The following is a 22,575-nucleotide window of genomic DNA, read 5'->3' on the forward strand; positions in this document are numbered from 1 at the left end:
ACCCACCTCTGGACTTAAGTGGGATCCGTGGGACATTTTAGTCATGACTTTGTTCCATTTACGGAGTAATGGGATAATAAACACACATTATAATAAATATGTCTGCCTTTCGAAAACTTCCTGACACTCCATGCGCTCCACATTTGATCCATTTTGTTTTAAGTTGCACTCTCGTCTTGTCCCGATAAAATGAATCTAAACACGTTTCAAAATAAAGGGGATCACAAATGATGGCTATTATTGGCTTTTCCACTCCTATAATATATTCCTATATTCGACTGCGGATGTTGTGGATCGGTGGAGGGAATACTTCGAAGACCTCCTCAATCCTACCAGCACGTCTTCCTATGAGGAAGCAGGGCCTGGGGAATCTGTGGTGGGCTCTCCTATTTCTGGGGCTGAGGTTGCTGAGGTAGTTAAAAAGCTCCTCGGTGGCAAGGCCCCGGGGGTGGATGAGATCCGCCCGGAGTTCCTTAAGGCTCTGGATGTTGTGGGGCTGTCTTGGTTGACAAGACTCTGCAACATCGCGTGGACATCGGGGGCGGTACCTCTGGATTGGTAGACCGGGGTGGTGGTTCCTCTCTTTAAAAAGGGGAACCGGAGGGTGTGCTCTAACTATCGTGGGATCACACTCCTCAGCCTTCCCGGTAAGGTCTATTCAGGTGTACTGGAGAGGAGGCTACGCCGGATAGTCGAACCTCGGATTCAGGAGGAACAGTGTGGTTTTCGTCCTGGTCGTGGAACTGTGGACCAGCTCTATACTCTCGGCAGGGTCCTTGAGGGTGCATGGGAGTTTGCCCAACCAGTCTACATGTGTTTTGTGGACTTGGAGAAGGCATTCGACCGTGTCCCTCGGGAAGTCCTGTGGGGAGTGCTCAGAGAGTATGGGGTAACGGACTGTCTGATTGTGGCAGTCCGCTCCCTGTATGATCAGTGCCAGAGCTTGGTCCGCATGGCCGGTAGTAAGTCGGACACGTTTCCAGTGAGGGTTGGACTCCGCCAAGGCTGCCCTTTGTCACTGATTCTGTTCATAACTTTTATGGACAGAATTTCTAGGCGCAGTCAAGGCGTTGAGGGGATCCGGTTTGGTGGCTGCAGGATTAGGTCTCTGCTTTTTGCAGATGATGTGGTCCTGATGGCTTCATCTGGCCAGGATCTTCAGCTCTCGCTGGATCGGTTCGCAGCCGAGTGTGAAGCGACTGGGATGAGAATCAGCACCTCCAAGTACGAGTCCATGGTTCTCACCCGGAAAAGGGTGGAATGCCATCTCCGGGTTGGGGAGGAGACCCTGCCCCAAGTGGAGGAGTTCAAGTACCTCGGAGTCTTGTTCACGAGTGAGGGAAGAGTGGATCGTGAGATCGACAGGCGGATCGGTGCGGCGTCTTCAGTAATGCGGACGCTGTATCGATCCGTTGTGGTGAAGAAGGAGCTGAGCCGGAAGGCAAAGCTCTCAATTTACCGGTCGATCTACGTTCCCATCCTCACCTATGGTCATGAGCTTTGGGTTATGACCGAAAGGACAAGATCACGGGTACAAGCGGCCCAAATGAGTTTCCTCCGCCGGGTGGCGGGGCTCTCCCTTAGAGATAGGGTGAGAAGCTCTGTCATCCGGGAGGAGCTCAAAGTAAAGCCGCTGCTCCTCCACATCGAGAGGAGCCAGATGAGGTGGTTCGGGCATCTGGTCAGGATGCCACCCGAACGCCTCCCTAGGGAGGTGTTTAGGGCACGTCCGACCGGTACGAGGCCGCGGGGAAGACCCAGGACACGTTGGGAAGACTATGTCTCCCGGCTGGCCTGGGAACACCTCGGGGTCCCACAGGAAGAGCTGGACGAAGTGGCTGGGGAGAGGGAAGTCTGGGCTTCCCTGCTTAGGCTGCTGCCCCCGCGACCCGACCTCGGATAAGCGGAAGAAGATGGATGGATGGACGGATAGTTTATTTTATTATTATGATTATTGCTTTTTTTAAATTTTATTTTAGATGCCTTTAAAGCTTACGATACATTAAACACACGTTTCTTATTGCCTTTAAGTAACAGTTTAGTCCTTAAATAAAATGTTGAACATACTACACATCTTTAAAACATTAAAAATCCTCAGTGAACAAAGTAAACCAAACTGTGGTACGGGTACCACTAGTGGTACGCGGGCTCTATTGTATCCTCCTACGGTGTGTAGTGAAGCATGTGTAGCTATTCCTTGTCCTGCAGTGATAATGATACTTGTAAGAAACTCACTTTATTTGTCGTCATGGAGGCCAGGATTAGGGATTTAGAAGTAGCTAAAACACTGTGGAGGGATGTTCGCTGAACGTAGGAAGGTTCCGTTCTCTTGTCACTGTTTTGTTTGGACCCCAAAGTGAAATGAAACATGCTGAAGGAGCTAAAACATGCAAAGATAAATGATTATGACTTGACTTGGATTGATTTGTGCACGTTTAATCAACACAAAGGTGAGGAAGCTTTTCTTTGCCAGAGGCTGCCTCATCCACGGAGCAAACAAGGCCTTGCTTGAGGCGCCGCAGAGTTGGAACGTGTGTTGAAGAGCAGCCACTGCGATTGTTAGCATGTTTTCATTCATTAGCGTGTCGCCTGGCATGACGAGCAGCGTTCAATCTGTCCGAGTGCACGTGACGCTCACACGGCTGCTGCATGCACATGCAATAAATACGAGAAGCCCGGCATGATAAAATATGTTTATAGATTTCTGTTGTGTTGGCCAAACAATTAGTGCTCGCCCATTAGCACCTTTGCCTCATTTGCAAGTATTATTTATTTCTCTGCTGCACAAATATGCACATCATAAAAAAAGACATGATATTATAGTGATTTGGCACCTTCATGACTTAACTGCTTTTAACACACACACACACACACACACACACACACACACACACACACACACACACACACACACACACACACACACACACACGCACACACACACGTGCGTTCTTGTACGTGTTACCTTCTTGGGACCTGAGAAAAAAGCCTCCCTCTTTAGGACCAGCCTTTCTAGATATATAAAGAAGTGCATTTACAACATGAATAATATATACATACTATGCAAATATAAAAAAAGCTTGTTGTGGAATTTGACGAGAAAAAGGTCACAATTTCACAAGAAAAACTTAGAATGTTGGCAGTATTATAATAAAAGTCCTCATTTTACTCAACGCAAGTCAACATTTTACAAGAAAAACTGAACATTTGTGCAATATTATGATAAAAGTTGGAATTTTACTCAACAACAGTCGCAATTTCACAAGAAAAGCTTAAAATGTTGGCAATTTTACGAAAGGAGTCGTACTTTTACTCGACAAAAGTCACAATTTTATAAGAAAACTTTAAAATGTCGGCAATATTATAATGATAATCGGAATTTTATTCAGCAAAATTATGACAAAAGTCATAATTTTACTCGAAAAAATGTCAATGTTTTACAAGAACAACAAGAAAATTGGCAATATTGTGATAAAAGTCTGAATTTTATATGACAAATGTCACTCACCTTTTTTGCATTAAAAAGTCATAATTTTATATAAAAAAGGTCATAATTTTAGGAGAAAATTTTGCAATATTATAATAATAATCGGAATTTTACTCAAACAATTTCACTATTTTACAAGGACAACCAAATAAATGGCAATATTGTGATAAAAGTCTGAATTTTATATGACAAATGTCACTCACCTTTTTTGCATTAAAAAGTCATAATTTTATATAAAAAAAGTCATAATTTTAGGAGAAAGTTTTGCAATATTATAATAATAATCGGAATTTTACTCAAACAATTTCACTATTTTACAAGGACACCCAAATAAATGGCAATATTGTGATAAAAGTCTGAATTTTATATGACAAATGTCACTCACCTTTTTGGCATTAAAAAGTCATAATTTTATATAAAAAAAGTCATAATTTTAGGAGAACATTTTTCAATATTATAATAATAATCGGAATTTTACTCAAACAATTTCACTATTTTACAAGGACAACCAAATAAATGGCAATATTGTGATAAAAGTCTGAATATTATATGACAAATGTCACTCACCTTTTTTGCATTAAAAAGTCATAATTTTATATAAAAAAAGTCATAATTTTAGGAGAAAATTTTTCAATATTATAATAATAATCGCAATTTTACTCAAACAATTTCACTATTTTACAAGGACAACCAAATAAATGGCAATATTGTGATAAAAGTCTGAATTTTATATGACAAATGTCACTCACCTTTTTTGCATTAAAAAGTCATAATTTTATATAAAAAAAAGTCATAATTTTAGGAGAAAATTTGCAATATTATAATAATAATCGGAATTTTACTCAAACAATTTCACTATTTTACAAGGACAACCAAATAAATGGCAATATTGTGATAAAAGTCTGAATTTTAAATGACAAATGTCACTCACCTTTTTTTGCATTAAAAAGTCATAATTTTATATAAAAAAAGTCATAATTTTAGGAGAAAAATTTGCAATATTACAGAAACAGAAAGAATATGAGAAATTGTTCCCAATTTTACAAGAAAAAAAGTCGACACAACGTGAAAAAAAGACTGCTTTTACTTATTTATTTTTAATTTTTTGTGTTATATGTAATTGGTTTTTAATCTTCATTATTTACTTCAAGTTATTACAGTATGTCTCTATATACATGTTCTTTTTTTTTAATATTAATTTTGGCCACACTTGTTATTTCATATGTTGACCAGAGGGGGGAGCACTTTTAAAAGCGACACACAGTCAATGTGAAAAATGCCTCCTTTTTGGGACCACCCTCATTTTGATGGATATCACCACAAATGAGACATTCTCTATTTTTTGTTTTTTTCTAATGGGCTTAAGGCCGATGACAAAGGAGTCAGGGACCACAGATGACAAAGGAGTCAGGGACCACATATGATAAAGGAGTCAGGGACCACATATGGTCGGGGATGGATAGGAAAGTCCTTCTTTAGCTGCCATCTTGTTTGATCACATATCGCTGCCTTTGCACCTGTCAATGTTTACTTTTGTATGCACATTCAATCAACCAAAAAATCCTGACTTTGGAGCAATGTTCACGCACTCTAGTATATGGCTCTCAATTAGATGCAATGTTATTGATTTATGTCCTCATATGGAAGATACTTTTCCTTCTTCATGTCTCAAGAAGGGTAGAAACACACACACACAAACACACACACACACACACACTAATGTGGCCCCTATGTGGCCCCAATGGGGCACCAAAGGGGGCCCTCAAGAAGCCCTCTAGTAGAAGAAAGACTGACATAGACAAGGAACCAGGGTGAGCTCATCATGTGTGTCTTCTAGTCCAGTTGAGGCCAATTCTACATTGTTTTATTTCGTTAAAAGGTGGGAAATATTCTCCTAACACGCGGTGTGTACTGTCCCTTTAAGACTGCGTGCAGCATTGTCTCTCTGCAGTGTTTGTTTATGCCAGGACTTTGCTTTACAGCTGCCACCTGCACTCACACACGTCCACACAAGTGGGCGGGGCCCCTATCAGTCGCCTAATTACAAAATGAGCGCTCCATTACGGCTCCTAAGCACCCTTTCATTGTTTTACGGTATGAAAGTGAAAGGTCGCGGAGCCGACAAATGTTACACCCGAGTTGGCAACACGCTAAATGTGTTTAAATATAAATATAATCACCTTTTATGTGTATAAATATAAATATAATCACCTTTTATGTGTATAAATATAAATATAATCACCTGTTATGTGTATAAATATAAATATAATCGCCTGTTATGTGTATAAATATAAACATAATCGCCTGTTATGTGTATACATATAAATATAATCACCTTTTATGTGTATAAATATAAATATAATCACCTTTTATGTGTATAAATATAAATATAATCACCTTTTATGTGTATAAATATAAATATAATCACCTTTTATGTGTATAAATATAAATATAATCGCCTTTTATGTGTATAAATATAAATAATAATCACATTTTATGTGTAAATATAAATATAATCACCTTTTAAGTGTATGAATATAAATATAATCACCTTTTATGTGTATAAATATAAATATAATCACCTGTTATGTGTATGAATATAAATATAATCACCTTTTATGTGTATAAATATAAATATAATAGCCTTTTATGTGTATAAATATAAATATAATCGCCTTTTATGTGTATAAATATAAATAATAATCACCTTTTATGTGTAAATATAAATATAATCACCTTTTAAGTGTATAAATATAAATATAATCACCTTTTATGTGTATAAATATAAATATAATCACCTTTTATGTGTATAAATATAAATATAATCACCTGTTATGTGTATAAATATAAATATAATCACCTTGTATGTGTATAAATATAAATATAACCACCTGTTATGTGTATAAATATAAATATAATCACCTTTTATGTGTATAAATATAAATATAATCACCTTTTATGTGTATAAATATAAATATAATCACCTTTTATGTGTATAAATATAAATATAATCGCCTTTTATGTGTATGAATATAAATAATAATCACCTTTTATGTGTAAATATAAATATAATCACCTTTTAAGTGTATAAATATAAATATAATCACCTTTTATGTGTATAAATATAAATATAATCACCTGTTATGTGTATAAATATAAATATAATCACCTTTTATGTGTATAAATATAAATATAATCACCTTTTATGTGTATAAATATAAATATAATCACCTTTTATGTGTATAAATATAAATATAATCACCTGTTATGTGTATAAATATAAATATAATCACCTTTTATGTGTATAAATATAAATATAACCACCTGTTATGTGTATAAATATAAATAATAATCACCTTTTATGTGTAAATATAAATATAATCACCTTTTAAGTGTATAAATATAAATATAATCACCTTTTATGTGTATAAATATAAATATAATCACCTTTTATGTGTATAAATATAAATATAATCAGCTGTTATGTGTATAAATATAAATATAATCACCTTTTATGTGAATAAATATAAATATAATCACCTTTTATGTGTATAAATATAAATATAATCACCTTTTATGTGTATAAATATGAATATAATCGCCTGTTATGTGTATAAATATAAATATAATCACCTTTCTTTTATGTGTATAAATGTAAATATAATCAGCTATTATGTGTATAAATATAAATATAATCACCTTTTATGTGTATAAATATAAATATAATCAGCTGGCGTTTCCTGCTGTTTTTTTGAGCCGGAAGTACAAGTGCCGTTCCGTCTTGTAATCGTCCATAGCGTCACCGTGGAGTTATTTAGTCTGTTTAGCTGATTGGAGAGCTAGCTTGTGAAGCTAGCGGGTCCATGAAGATGACTTCTGTTTTGTTTGATCGGCCGTTTTACTGCCGTGTTACAGACAATTAAGGTATGTAAATAAACATAAAATATTTATGTGTAAATAACTTATTTCACGACCTCTTTGTGGATTTTTCTTCGCGGACGAACACAAAGCAAATAGTTTTGATTAAACGTGTGTTATGGCGCCACCTTTTGGACAGCCAGGTAAATGCCTGCAGGCGTTTCCTGCTGTTTTTTTGAGCCGGAAGTACAAGTGCCGTTCCGTCTTGTAATCGTCCATAGCGTCACCGTGGAGTTATTGAGTCTGTTTAGCTGATTGGAGAGCTAGCTTGTGAAGCTAGCGGGTCCATGAAGATGACTTCTGTTTTGTTTGATCAGCCGCTTTACTGCCGTGTTACAGACAATAAGGGTTGTACATTAACATAAAATATTTATGTATAAATAACTTATTTCACAACCTCTTTGTGGATTTTTCTTCGCGGACGAACACAAAGCAAATAGTTTTGATTAAACGTGTGTTATGGCGCCACCCTTTGGATAGCCAGGTAAATGCCTACAGGCGTTTCCTGCTGTTTTTTTGAGCCGGAAGTACAAGTGCCGTTCCGTCTTGTAATCGTCCATAGCGTCACCGTGGAGTTATTGAGTCTGTTTAGCTGATTGGAGAGCTAGCTTGTGAAGCTAGCGGGTCCATGAAGATGACTTCTGTTTTGTTTGATCGGCCGTTTTACTGCCGTGTTACAGACAATTAAGGTATGTAAATAAACATAAAATATTTATGTATAAATAACTTATTTCACGACCTCTTTGTGGATTTTTCTTCGCGGACGACCACAAACCAAATAGTTTTGATTAAACGTGTGTTATGGCGCCACCTTTTGGACAGCCAGGTTAATGTCTACAGGCGTTTCCTGCTGTTTTTTTGAGCCGGAAGTACAAGTGCCGTTCCGTCTTGTAATCGTCCATAGCGTCACTGTGGAGTTATTGAGTCTGTTTAGCTGATTGGAGAGCTAGCTTGTGAAGCTAGCGGGTCCAAGAAGATGACTTCTGTTTTGTTTGATTGGCCGTTTTACTGCCGTGTTACAGACAATTAAGGTATGTAAATAAACATAAAATATTTATGTATAAATAACTTATTTCACGACCTCTTTGTGGATTTTTCTTCGCGGACGACCACAAAGCAAATAGTTTTGATTAAACGTGTGTTATGGCGCCAGCTTTTGGACAGCCAGGTAAATGCCTACAGGGGTTTCCTGCTGTTTTTTTGAGCCGGAAGTACAAGTGCCGTTCCGTCTTGTAATCGTCCATAGCGTCACCGTGGAGTTATTGAGTCTGTTTAGCTGATTGGAGAGCTAGCTTGTGAAGCTAGCGGGTCCATGAAGATGACTTCTGTTTTGTTTGATCGGCCGCTTTACTGCCGTGTTACAGACAATAAGGGTTGTACATTAACATAAAATATTTATGTATAAATAACTTATTTCACAACCTCTTTGTGGATTTTTCTTCGCGGACGAACACAAAGCAAATCGTTTTGATTAAACGTGTGTTATGGCGCCACCCTTTGGATAGCCAGGTAAATGCCTACAGGCGTTTCCTGCTGTTTTTTTGAGCCGGAAGTACAAGTGCCGTTCCGTCTTGTAATCGTCCATAGCGTCACCGTGGAGTTATTGAGTCTGTTTAGCTGATTGGAGAGCTAGCTTGTGAAGCTAGCGGGTCCATGAAGATGACTTCTGTTTTGTTTGATCGGCCGTTTTACTGCCGTGTTACAGACAATTAAGGTATGTAAATAAACATAAAATATTTATGTATAAATAACTTATTTCACGACCTCTTTGTGGATTTTTCTTCGCGGACGACCACAAACCAAATAGTTTTGATTAAACGTGTGTTATGGCGCCACCTTTTGGACAGCCAGGTTAATGTCTACAGGCGTTTCCTGCTGTTTTTTTGAGCCGGAAGTACAAGTGCCGTTCCGTCTTGTAATCGTCCATAGCGTCACTGTGGAGTTATTGAGTCTGTTTAGCTGATTGGAGAGCTAGCTTGTGAAGCTAGCGGGTCCAAGAAGATGACTTCTGTTTTGTTTGATTGGCCGTTTTACTGCCGTGTTACAGACAATTAAGGTATGTAAATAAACATAAAATATTTATGTATAAATAACTTATTTCACGACCTCTTTGTGGATTTTTCTTCGCGGACGACCACAAAGCAAATAGTTTTGATTAAACGTGTGTTATGGCGCCAGCTTTTGGACAGCCAGGTAAATGCCTACAGGGGTTTCCTGCTGTTTTTTTGAGCCGGAAGTACAAGTGCCGTTCCGTCTTGTAATCGTCCATAGCGTCACCGTGGAGTTATTGAGTCTGTTTAGCTGATTGGAGAGCTAGCTTGTGAAGCTAGCGGGTCCATGAAGATGACTTCTGTTTTGTTTGATCGGCCGCTTTACTGCCGTGTTACAGACAATAAGGGTTGTACATTAACATAAAATATTTATGTATAAATAACTTATTTCACAACCTCTTTGTGGATTTTTCTTCGCGGACGAACACAAAGCAAATCGTTTTGATTAAACGTGTGTTATAGCGCCACCTTTTGGACAGCCAGGTAAATGCTTGCAGGCGTTTCCTGCTGTTTTTTTGAGCCGGAAGTACAAGTGCCGTTCCGTCTTGTAATCGTCCATAGCGTCACCGTGGAGTTATTGAGTCTGTTTAGCTGATTGGAGACTTGCTTGTGAAGCTAGCGGGTCCATGAAGATGACTTCTGTTTTGTTTGATCGGCCGCTTTACTGCCGTGTTACAGACAATAAGGGTTGTACATTAACATAAAATATTTATGTATAAATAACTTATTTCACAACCTCTTTGTGGATTTTTCTTCGCGGACGAACACAAAGCAAATGGTTTTGATTAAACGTGTGTTATGGCGCCACCCTTCGGATAGCCAGGTAAATGCCTACAGGCGTTTCCTGCTGTTTTTTTGAGCCGGAAGTACAAGTGCCGTTCCGTCTTGTAATCGTCCATAGCGTCACCGTGGAGTTATTGAGTCTGTTTAGCTGATTGGAGAGCTAGCTTGTGAAGCTAGCGGGTCCATGAAGACGACTTCTGTTTTGTTTGATCGGCCGTTTTACTGCCGTGTTACAGACAATTAAGGTATGTAAATAAACATAAAATATTTATGTATAAATAACTTATTTCACAACCTCTTTGTGGATTTTTCTTCGCGGACGAACACAAAGCAAATAGTTTTGATTAAACGTGTGTTATGGCGCCACCTTTTGGACAGCCAGGTAAATGCCTACAGGCGTTTCCTGCTGTTTTTTTGAGCCGGAAGTACAAGTGCCGTTCCGTCTTGTAATCGTCCATAGCGTCACCGTGGAGTTATTGAGTCTGTTTAGCTGATTGGAGAGCTAGCTTGTGAAGCTAGCGGGTCCATGAAGATGACTTCTGTTTTGTTTGATCGGCCGCTTTACTGCCGTGTTACAGACAATAAGGGTTGTACATTAACATAAAATATTTATGTATAAATAACTTATTTCACAACCTCTTTGTGGATTTTTCTTCGCGGACGAACACAAAGCAAATAGTTTTGATTAAACGTGTGTTATGGCGCCACCCTTTGGATAGCCAGGTAAATGCCTACAGGCGTTTCCTGCTGTTTTTTTGAGCCGGAAGTACAAGTGCCGTTCCGTCTTGTAATCGTCCATAGCGTCACCGTGGAGTTATTGAGTCTGTTTAGCTGATTGGAGAGCTAGCTTGTGAAGCTAGCGGGTCCATGAAGATGACTTCTGTTTTGTTTGATCGGCCGTTTTACTGCCGTGTTACAGACAATTAAGGTATGTAAATAAACATAAAATATTTATGTATAAATAACTTATTTCACGACCTCTTTGTGGATTTTTCTTCGCGGACGACCACAAACCAAATAGTTTTGATTAAACGTGTGTTATGGCGCCACCTTTTGGACAGCCAGGTTAATGTCTACAGGCGTTTCCTGCTGTTTTTTTGAGCCGGAAGTACAAGTGCCGTTCCGTCTTGTAATCGTCCATAGCGTCACTGTGGAGTTATTGAGTCTGTTTAGCTGATTGGAGAGCTAGCTTGTGAAGCTAGCGGGTCCAAGAAGATGACTTCTGTTTTGTTTGATTGGCCGTTTTACTGCCGTGTTACAGACAATTAAGGTATGTAAATAAACATAAAATATTTATGTATAAATAACTTATTTCACGACCTCTTTGTGGATTTTTCTTCGCGGACGACCACAAAGCAAATAGTTTTGATTAAACGTGTGTTATGGCGCCAGCTTTTGGACAGCCAGGTAAATGCCTACAGGGGTTTCCTGCTGTTTTTTTGAGCCGGAAGTACAAGTGCCGTTCCGTCTTGTAATCGTCCATAGCGTCACCGTGGAGTTATTGAGTCTGTTTAGCTGATTGGAGAGCTAGCTTGTGAAGCTAGCGGGTCCATGAAGATGACTTCTGTTTTGTTTGATCGGCCGCTTTACTGCCGTGTTACAGACAATAAGGGTTGTACATTAACATAAAATATTTATGTATAAATAACTTATTTCACAACCTCTTTGTGGATTTTTCTTCGCGGACGAACACAAAGCAAATCGTTTTGATTAAACGTGTGTTATAGCGCCACCTTTTGGACAGCCAGGTAAATGCTTGCAGGCGTTTCCTGCTGTTTTTTTGAGCCGGAAGTACAAGTGCCGTTCCGTCTTGTAATCGTCCATAGCGTCACCGTGGAGTTATTGAGTCTGTTTAGCTGATTGGAGACTTGCTTGTGAAGCTAGCGGGTCCATGAAGATGACTTCTGTTTTGTTTGATCGGCCGCTTTACTGCCGTGTTACAGACAATAAGGGTTGTACATTAACATAAAATATTTATGTATAAATAACTTATTTCACAACCTCTTTGTGGATTTTTCTTCGCGGACGAACACAAAGCAAATGGTTTTGATTAAACGTGTGTTATGGCGCCACCCTTCGGATAGCCAGGTAAATGCCTACAGGCGTTTCCTGCTGTTTTTTTGAGCCGGAAGTACAAGTGCCGTTCCGTCTTGTAATCGTCCATAGCGTCACCGTGGAGTTATTGAGTCTGTTTAGCTGATTGGAGAGCTAGCTTGTGAAGCTAGCGGGTCCATGAAGACGACTTCTGTTTTGTTTGATCGGCCGTTTTACTGCCGTGTTACAGACAATTAAGGTATGTAAATAAACATAAAATATTTATGTATAAATAACTTATTTCACAACCTCTTTGTGGATTTTTCTTCGCGGACGAACACAAAGCAAATAGTTTTGATTAAACGTGTGTTATGGCGCCACCTTTTGGACAGCCAGGTAAATGCCTACAGGCGTTTCCTGCTGTTTTTTTGAGCCGGAAGTACAAGTGCCGTTCCGTCTTGTAATCGTCCATAGCGTCACCGTGGAGTTATTGAGTCTGTTTAGCTGATTGGAGAGCTAACTTGTGAAGCTAGCGGGTCCATGAAGATGACTTCTGTTTTGTTTGATCGGCCGTTTTACTGCCGTGTTACAGACAATTAAGGTATGTAAATAAACATAAAATATTACTGTGTAAATAACTTATTTCACAACCTATACATCTGTGTATGTTTAAATGACGTGGCGAGCCACCTTGGAATGGCTGTCCAATTTAAAATGACGTGGAGGACCACATTAAATGAAGTGGCGGAACATGTTAGAATGATGTGGCATGCCACATTTACAATTACGGGACGGGCCACAATAAAATGACGAGCATTAACACCTGTGCTGGAACACACCTGATGCCCAACAACACCCACTTGTCCTACAGCTGGAGGTCAGGATTACACTTGGCATAAGATGTGTGTGTGTGTGTGTGTGTGTGTGTGTGTGTGTGTGTGTGTGTGTGTGTGTGTGTGTGTGTGAGGACCTTATGGGAATGGGCTGCTGGCCAGCGGAAGGCAAAGCAGGAAGATGATGATGATGACAGCTGCAGATTCCAAGAAGCCAACCGTATTGGCAACATGTCTGCCAATAAAGAAGTGCCCCCCCCCCTCCCCACCAGGAGCCCAGCTAACTTTCTTACCGTGTGGCCGGGGGGGCTGTCCAAGCTGCAGAAAGGGGGCGAGCGGGGGGACACCTTGCTGCAGTAGGAGACCAGGGGGAGATGGATGACGCCAGCCAGTCCCTGGCTCTCCTCATCCTCCATTCGCTGTCTGCTGGTTGCTATGGTTACATCTCCATCTGTCCCCCCATATGGAGAGGCTGGTCGCTTGGAAGACATCCTGGAAGCCACAAGAGGAAGCCAAGGAGAAGGAGAGGAGGAGTCAGTCAGGTGGAATAAAGCTCATTCTCATGTGGCGCCCCCTGTGGGTGTAATACGGGTACCCTCATATGTATGCATCGAATGGCCAATGGCGCTCCATGGCCCTTTCGGCGGATGGCGGCCATGCTTTTCAACCAAACAGGCCCAAAATTCCCACACATGTGCTTGCGGGTCCCCTGGAGGAGCGTGCCAAATATCACGGTGATTAGGTCAAAAGTAGTAGTTTGGACTAATCTGCTAGGAGGTCGGATGGGTGACGCGGATGTTGGCCTTGGTCTTCACAAGCTCACATCTCAAAGTACTTTTCAACACCAAACTTCACTAAAACTTTCTCCACATTTTACCGCCCAGGCAACAGGTGGTGCTCTAAGTGAGGTCTTTATTTGTCCATCAAGTAGGCGCCATTTGAGTCCCCAGGAAACAGAACGCATAAAATGAACTGTAAAATATCACTTTTTTATGAAGCAAAATGTCCTGAATATTCATCAGATTTGAAGAAAACACTTTGAAAAGATTCATTTAGAATTTGCTGCTGCTTAATAACATTAAATTTTAACATCAATTATAATCATTGAAATCATGCAGTAGGCATATTATACAGTATATATATATATATATATATATATATATATATATATATATATATATATATATATATATATATATATAAAATATGCCTACTGCATGATTTCAATGATTATAATTGAAGTTTAATGTTATTAATCATCTGTATATATATATATATATATATATATATATATATATATATATATATATATATATATATATATATATATATATATATATGAGTTATTAATAAAGACTGTTAAATGTGTCACTGAGCATGAATATTTTCATACAGGCAGGATTTTTGACACACTAGGTTGTGCAGTCACACAATTAAAATATTATTATTATTTTATCCTTACAGGGACAAATAAACAAGGGTAGAAATGTAAGAAAAGGCGGCCAAAAGAAATTACAGCAATAATAATATACTTAACACAGAGCTGACACAAAGTTTTGTCTCTTATATATATATATATATGTATATATATATATATATATATATATATATATATATATACATATATATATATATATATATATATATATATATATATATATATATATATATATATATATATATATATATATATATACATATATATATATATATAATTAAAGATATAGATATATATATATATATCTTTAATTATATATATATATATATATATATATATATCTTTAATTATATATATATATATATATATATATATATATATATATATATATATATATATATATATATATATATATATATATATCTTTAATTATATATATATATATATATATATATATATATATATATATCTCTTTAATTATATATATATATATATATATATATATATATATATATATATATATATATATATATATATATATATATATATATATATATATATATATATATATATCTTTAATTATATATATATATATATAAAAGACAAAACTTTATGTCAGCTCTGTGTTAAGTATATTATTATTGCTGTAATTTCTTTTGGCCGCCTTTTCTTACATTTTTACCCTTGTTTATTTGTCCCTGTAAGGATAAAATAATAATAATAATAATATTTTAATTGTGTGACTGCACAACCTAGTGTGTCAAAAATCCTGCCTGTATGAAAATATTCATGCTCAGTGACATTATTATTTGTGTGCAACATTTACACAGATGTGTAAATGTTGCACATTTAGTCGCTCTCTTACGGCTTTTTGTACATAATGACGTAATCACCTCACACGTGCGTTAGCTTTGCGTGTTGTTAGCTAATAATTGCTACTTGGATAGCTAGTGTTAGCTGCCATCGAACGTACGTTCTATCATAAAAACAACATGACTGAAAATTGTTCCTCGCTCCTCTTGGACTGCTGTTGTACGCTTGCACACACGCTGTGCGCGTCACTACCGGGTGAGTGGCTGCCGTAAACACCCGTCGTTTCATTCCAATTGTAGCAACATAACCTTAGTGATCGTGAAGAATAAAGACGATTGTCAAACAAATGTGTTCTGTTAGAGCGCTAACATAAGCTAGCTGGTGGTGTTCTTGGTTTTGCTTTGAATAATGTTACAGTGAGGACAGCACCTTTAACCAACTAACTAACTAAACTTTGTTGATATTTTTATTGTGTTTACGGTATTTCCACAGCTTCTAATGTTTTGGATCAGGGGAGTCAAGTATGCTAAAAAACCTGCTAAAATAAATATTAAATATATGTAAAGACACAACGTTGTATTTTATCTGACCAAGTGTATTATTTTTCTCCTCAGCCTTCCCGGTAAGGTCTATTCAGGTGTACTGGAGAGGAGGCTACGCCGGATAGTCGAACCTCGGATTCAGGAGGAACAGTGTGGTTTTCGTCCTGGTCGTGGAACTGTGGACCAGCTCTATACTCTCGGCAGGGTCCTTGAGGGTGCATGGGAGTTTGCCCAACCAGTCTACATGTGTTTTGTGGACTTGGAGAAGGCATTCGACCGTGTCCCTCGGGAAGTCCTGTGGGGAGTGCTCAGGGAGTATGGGGTATCGGACTGTCTGATTGTGGCAGTCCGCTCCCTGTATGCTCAGTGCCAGAGCTTGGTCCGCATTGCCGGCAGTAAGTCGGACACGTTTCCAGTGAGGGTTGGACTCCGCCAAGGCTGCCCTTTGTCACCGATTCTGTTCATAACTTTTATGGACAGAATTTCTAGGCGCAGTCAAGGCGTTGAGGGGATCCGGTTTGGTGGCTGCAGGATTAGGTCTCTGCTTTTTGCAGATGATGTGGTCCTGATGGCTTCATCTGGCCAGGATCTTCAGCTCTCGCTGGATCGGTTCGCAGTTGAGTGTGAAGCGCCTGGGATGAGAATCAGCACCTCCAAGTCCGAGGCCATGGTTCTCGCCCGGAAAAGGGTCGAGTGCCATCTCCGGGTTGGGGAGGAGATCTTTCCCCAAGTGAAGGAGTTCAAGTACCTCGAAGTCTTGTTCACGAGTGAGGGAAGAGTGGATCGTGAGATTGACAGGCGGATCGGTGCGGCGTCTTCAGTAATGCGGACGCTGTATCGATCCGTTGTGGTGAAGAAGGAGCTGAGCCGGAAGGCAAAGCTCTCAATTTACCGGTCGATCTACGTTCCCATCCTCACCTATGGTCATGAGCTTTGGGTTATGACCGAAAGGACAAGATCACGGGTACAAGCGGCCGAAATGAGTTTCCTCCGCCAGGTGGCGGGGCTCTCCCTTAGAGATAGGGTGAGAAGCTCTGTCATCCGGGGGGAGCTCAAAGTAAAGCCGCTGCTCCTCCACATCGAGAGGAGCCAGATGAGGTGGTTCGGGCATCTGGTCAGGATGCCACCCGAGCGCCTCCCTAGGGAGGTGTTTAGGGCAAGTCCGACCGGTAGGAGGCCGCGGGGAAGACCCAGGACACGTTGGGAAAACTATGTCTTCCGGTTGGCCTGGGAACGCCTCAGGGTCCCAAAGGAAGAGCTGGACGAAGTGGCTGGGGAGAGGGAAGTATGGGCTTCCCTGCTTAGGCTGCTGCCCCCGCGACCCGACCTCGGATAAGCGGAAGAAGATGGATGGATGGATGGATGGAAGTGTATTATTTTTCATTATTATTTTGAAAACGTCAGTTTTTTCTCATTACATTCTGATCGGTTTTTTTTTTGGGCACCCCTGGAATAGACAAATGTAAAAAGTTGCCAGGTATAGCTACTCCGTGCAAGCAGAAAAACATCTTCAAAGTACTTTGCACACGTCCAGACAACAGAACAAAACGCCCTTCAGCTCTCGGCCGGACCTTCAAGCACACTCTGGGGTCGGTGTTTACGACAGGGGGCCGCTGGACGAGCACGTTTCCAAAAAGCGAGGCCATTAGCGCAAATGAAGCCCGCTTGCACTGGCATTGTGCAGGAAATGACCATGCCTTGACAATGGCCTTTCATGGCCAGACGGAGAGGCAAATAATGGAGAGCGAGAGAGAAGAGTATGCACACGGACAATAATGTGTGTTTATGAAAACCTCTGGACAATGGCTGGAGGAAAATGGCAAGCAACACAAGAGCCCCGCTGTGTCAATTTGTTACCGCGGCTTTGTTCCCTTGAAAAGCAGCAAAGGATATAAAGCCACATCTATTAGGTGGACCCCGCCTCTCTCTCGCAAGGTACATTTGCCTCCCTGTACTTGCAGCTGAATGGCCATGCAGTGACTGTGCAGCAATAATAGAATTTAATGTGCTGCTCAGTGTCGCCTGAGTGCTTTCAGATGCACTTGTCGGCCTTGGAGCCACTGCGACTATGACCCTGCTAATAGGCAGCTAGCATCTGTGCGGGGAAGACACAGATGCACTTGTCGGCCTTGGAGCCACTGCGACTATGACCCTGCTAGTCCAACCCCAGTCGGACCACGAACACTGGTACTCCTCGGGGCTGTGTACTCTCCCCCTGGCTCTTCTCCCTGTACACAAACTGCTGCACCTGCAGTCACCAGTCCGTAAAGCTGCTCAAGTTTGCGGACGACACCACCCTCATCGGGCTCATCTCGGATGGCGACGAGTCCGCCTACAGGAGAGAGGTGGACCGGCTGGCGTCCTGGTGCAGCCTCAGCAACCTGGAGCTGAACGCCCAGAAAATAGTGGAGATGATCTTGGACTTCAGGAAAGTCACTGCCCCACCATCCCCCCTCACCCTGATTGACTCTTCCACCCCCGTCTCCATTTTGAACTCCTTCCATTTCCTGGGCACCACCATCAGCAAGGACCTCAAGTGGGAGCCGACCATCAGCTCCCTCATCAAGAAGGCCCAGCAGAGGATATACTTCCTGTGGCAGCTGAGGAAACTGAAGGTGCCAACCGAGATGCTGGTGCAGTTCTACTCAGCCATCATCAAGTCCATCACTGTGTGGTTCCCCGGCGCCACAATCCAGGATAAGCATGGACTGCAGCGCATGGTACGTGCTGCTGAGAAGGTGATTGGCTGCAAACTCCCACCCCTCCAGGACCTGTTCTCCTCCAGGACCAGGAGGCTTGTGGGTCGGATCACAGCTGACTCTTCTCACCCTGGACACAAACTATTCTCCCCTCTCCCCTCAGGCAGGAGACTACGGTCCATCCAGACCCACACCTCCCGCCATCGAACAGTTTTTCCCCTCGGCCATCAGGCACATGAACAATAACAAAATCTGATAGCTCAGTTACAGCTCTTGTTATTAGCTATTCTGTGTTATATGTCTTTTATGTTGCACCGAGTACTATTCCTGGTTTGTCAACCCGTTCTCAAACAATGGCAATAAAAACTCTTCTGATTCTGATTCTAAGACACAGATGCACTTGTCAGCCTTGGAGCCACTGCGACTATGACCCTGCTAATAGGCACCTAGCCTGCAGGGGTAGGGGGCAAAGAAGAACCACAGGTGCAGGACTTCTTGCACTTTTTGGGAACTTTGCCGGTCGCCTTTTTAGTTCCCACTGGCGATCGACACATTATTGGCGGGGCTGATTATCGGCGCCAATGTTTGGCATTTCACTTAGAGCTGTGAGTCTTCGGCCATCAGCCCACAAGACATTGAAAATTGACAACTTGTTGAATGAGTTCCTGACCTTGAGCAACTCAAACATAACGTTGAAACAACATGCTTTTTGACAACATTTAATCAATGTTGGGTTCTGACGACCAGCTCTATACTCTCGGCAGGGTCCTTGAGGGTGCATGGGAGTTTTCCAAACCAGTCTACATGTGTTTTGTGGACTTGGAGAAGGCATTCGACCGTGTACCCCGGGAAGTCCTGTGGGGAGTGCTCAGAGAGTATGGGGTAACGGACTGTCTTATTGTGGCAGTTCGCTCCCTGTATAATCAGTGTCAGAGCTTGGTCCGCATTGCCGGCAGTAAGTCGGACACGTTTCCAGTGAGGGTTGGACTCCGCCAAGGCTGCCCTTTGTCACCGATTCTGTTCATAACCTTTATGGACAGAATTTCTAGGCGCAGTCAGGGCGTTGAGGGGATCTGGTTTGGTGGCTGCAGGATTAGGTCTCTGCTTTTTGCAGATGATGTGGTCCTGATGGCTTCCTCCGGCCAAGATCTTCAGCTCTCACTGGATCGGTTCGCAGCCGAGTGTGAAGCGACTGGGATGGGAATCAGCACCTCCAATTCCGAGTCCATGGTTCTCTCCCGGAAAAGGGTGGAGTGCCATCTCCGGGTTGGGGAGGAGATCTTGCCCCAAGTGGAGGAGTTCAAGTACCTCGGAGTCTTGTTCACGAGTGGGGGAAGAGTGGATCGTGAGATCGACAGGAGGATCGGTGCGGCGTCTTCAGTAATGCGGACGCTGTATCGATCCGTTGTGGTGAAGAAGGAGCTGAGCCGGAAGGCAAAGCTCTCGATTTACCGGTCGATCTACGTTCCCATCCTCACCTATGGTCATGGGCTTTGGGTCATGACCGAAAGGACAAGATCACGGGTACAAGCGGCCGAAATGAGTTTCCTCCGCCGAGTGGCGGGGCTCTCCCTTAGAGATAGGGTGAGAAGCTCTGTCATCCGGGGGGAGCTCAAAGTAGAGCCGCTGCTCCTCCACATCGAGAGGAGCCAGATGAGGTGGTTCGGGCATCTGGTCAGGATGCCACCCGAACGCCTCCCTAGAGAGGTGTTTAGGGCACGTCCGACCGGTAGGAGGCCACGGGGAAGACCCAGGACACGCTGGGAAGACTATCTCTCCCGGCTGGCCTGGGAACGCCTCGGGATCCCCCGGGAGGAGCTGGACGAAGTGGCTGGGGAGAGGGAAGTCTGGGCTTCCCTGCTTAGGCTGCTGCCCCCGCGACCCGACCTCGGATAAGCGGAAAAAGATGGATGGATGGATGGATGGGTTCTGACGTTGATTTGACATTGCAATTTTGGTCATTTTTCCAACCAATATCCTACAACACAAATATTACGTTGAAACAAGATGCTTGTTGACAACTTTTAATCAATGTCAGAATCGATTCTCGATTGAAACTCAATACTTTTGAACAACATTGTGTGCCAGTTCTATGATAAACTACATTCCTCCATGAAATAGACAAACAGCTCTGATAAATGTCTATATTTTGAAATGCTACCAAACATGTAATAAAGTAGTCCAGGGTGGACCCCGCTTTCCGCCCACATGCAGCTGGGATAGGTTCCGGCCACCCAGGCGACCTTGAGAGGGACAAGCGGTATGAAATGGATGGATGGATGGAAACACAAATAAAGCAGATATGATCATCTACAATATAATTTCTTAAAAACAAAAAAATATTTTTTCCAATCGATTACTAAATTTTGAATCGATTTTTGGGTTGTATTTGATCTTCTATCTATGCATGATAGTGAGCAATATGTAGTATTTAATAATAATTGTATTACACTTGTATGTAAAAACCTGCACTGCAACAATGTCATTAAAATAAGTCTATCCTGTCCTATTCTAAAGAACAATCACCATTCATTCCAAAATCCATTTTTTTGTACACCCCTAGTATCGTTATTAGCCTTTTTGTCATCAGTATCTGCCTTTTTTTTTTGCAAGGACAACAAAAAACTACATATATGATTCTAGTATTAATGATAAACTATCAGTATTAATGATAAAGTGACGGTTACAGACTCATCAATCGATAACATTCAGCTTTGAGTCTTTAAATGACTCCAGTGTAGACACGTAAACTGGTTATTGTTATTGTCTCCGTAACCGTAGACCAGACTAGACCTAGGTACATGGACCAGGTGTCACGCGAGATTAGCAATCAATGGACATGAAAATGTGAAAATACTGTAAGCATGTCACTTTTATAGAATATTATATTTGAAGATGAATGTTCTGATTCATCATCTTGTTGTTATTTCTCATTCAACTAATCAGTTGTCTAAGAAGACCTTTGTCCTCTCATCCGAGTAGTTGTCATCAGTTCATGCTCAAAGACTTTGCTTGGACAGGTCTAGTCTGAGCGCTTGGTGCCAAGGTCCTAACTATGTGTCCTCGAACATGGGGAGGAGTGCGTTTGTTCTTTTCTGCTCTAGAAAATAATGTAACCATACAATCAAATTGTTCATACACCGTATCGAATCATTCATACACAAAATGGAATATTATTGAATCGTTCATAGACTAGATCAAATCATATCGAAATGTTCATACACTAAATTAAATCTTATTGAATCGTTTATACACTAAATTGAATCTTATTGAATCGTTCATACACTCTTAGAAATAAAAGTGCTAAGTAGAACCATATAAGGTTCTTCGGCTCGTCCTCATAGGAGAACCCTTTTTTGGCTCCAGGTAGAACCTTTTTATAAAGGTTCCACCTGGAACCCTTTTGGAGGGTTCTACCTAGAACCCAACATGAAGGGTTATACCTAGAACTGTGTGTGTAAGGTTCCACCCAGAACCCCCCCATGAGAGGTTCTACAAAGACCCCACGCAGGGAGTTCCACTAAGAACCCTTTCATGTTTCAAGGGTTTCATCTAGAACCCACACAGGGAGTTCCACTAAGAACCCTTTCGTATTTCAAGGGTTTCATTTAGAACCCACACAGGGAGTTCCACTAAGAACCCTTTCGTATTTCAAGGGTTTCATCTAGAACCCACACAGGGAGTTCCACTAAGAACCCTTTCGTATTTCAAGGGTTTCATCTAGAACCCACGCAGGGAGTTCCACTAAAAACCCTTTCTTCAGGAAAGGGTTTTTCAGAAGCAAATCGTTCCAGTTAGAACCCTTTTGGAACCCTTATTTCTAAGAGTGTACACCGGTATGTTTTAGCGCTTTCATGGCGAGTTTACTGACAGATATAAGTAAGAACTTTACACTACTTTATATTAGAAATGGCAACAGCGGAGGATGAATGTCTCATAACAAGAAGATAGAGAAAAGGAAGAAGCTTATCGACTAC

At 41.0% G+C, this 22,575-nt stretch overlaps 1 protein-coding gene across 4 annotated transcripts in view; it reads right to left on the bottom strand.

Moving 5' to 3' along the window:
* Positions 1 to 22,575, bottom strand: part of sox5 (SRY-box transcription factor 5) — a 287,530-nt gene that overhangs the window by 222,933 nt on the left and 42,022 nt on the right. For all 4 annotated transcript variants that reach the window (XM_061983606.2, XM_061983605.2, XM_061983604.2 and 1 more), the window contains exon 2: positions 13,400 to 13,598. In XM_061983606.2, coding sequence (XP_061839590.1) covers positions 13,400 to 13,598 — 199 coding nt within the window. The remainder of the gene's footprint in view (positions 1 to 13,399; positions 13,599 to 22,575) is intronic.

The sequence above is a fragment of the Nerophis lumbriciformis genome, linkage group LG25 (assembly GCF_033978685.3).
Source record: "Nerophis lumbriciformis linkage group LG25, RoL_Nlum_v2.1, whole genome shotgun sequence".
Classification (NCBI taxonomy): Eukaryota; Metazoa; Chordata; class Actinopteri; order Syngnathiformes; family Syngnathidae; genus Nerophis; species Nerophis lumbriciformis.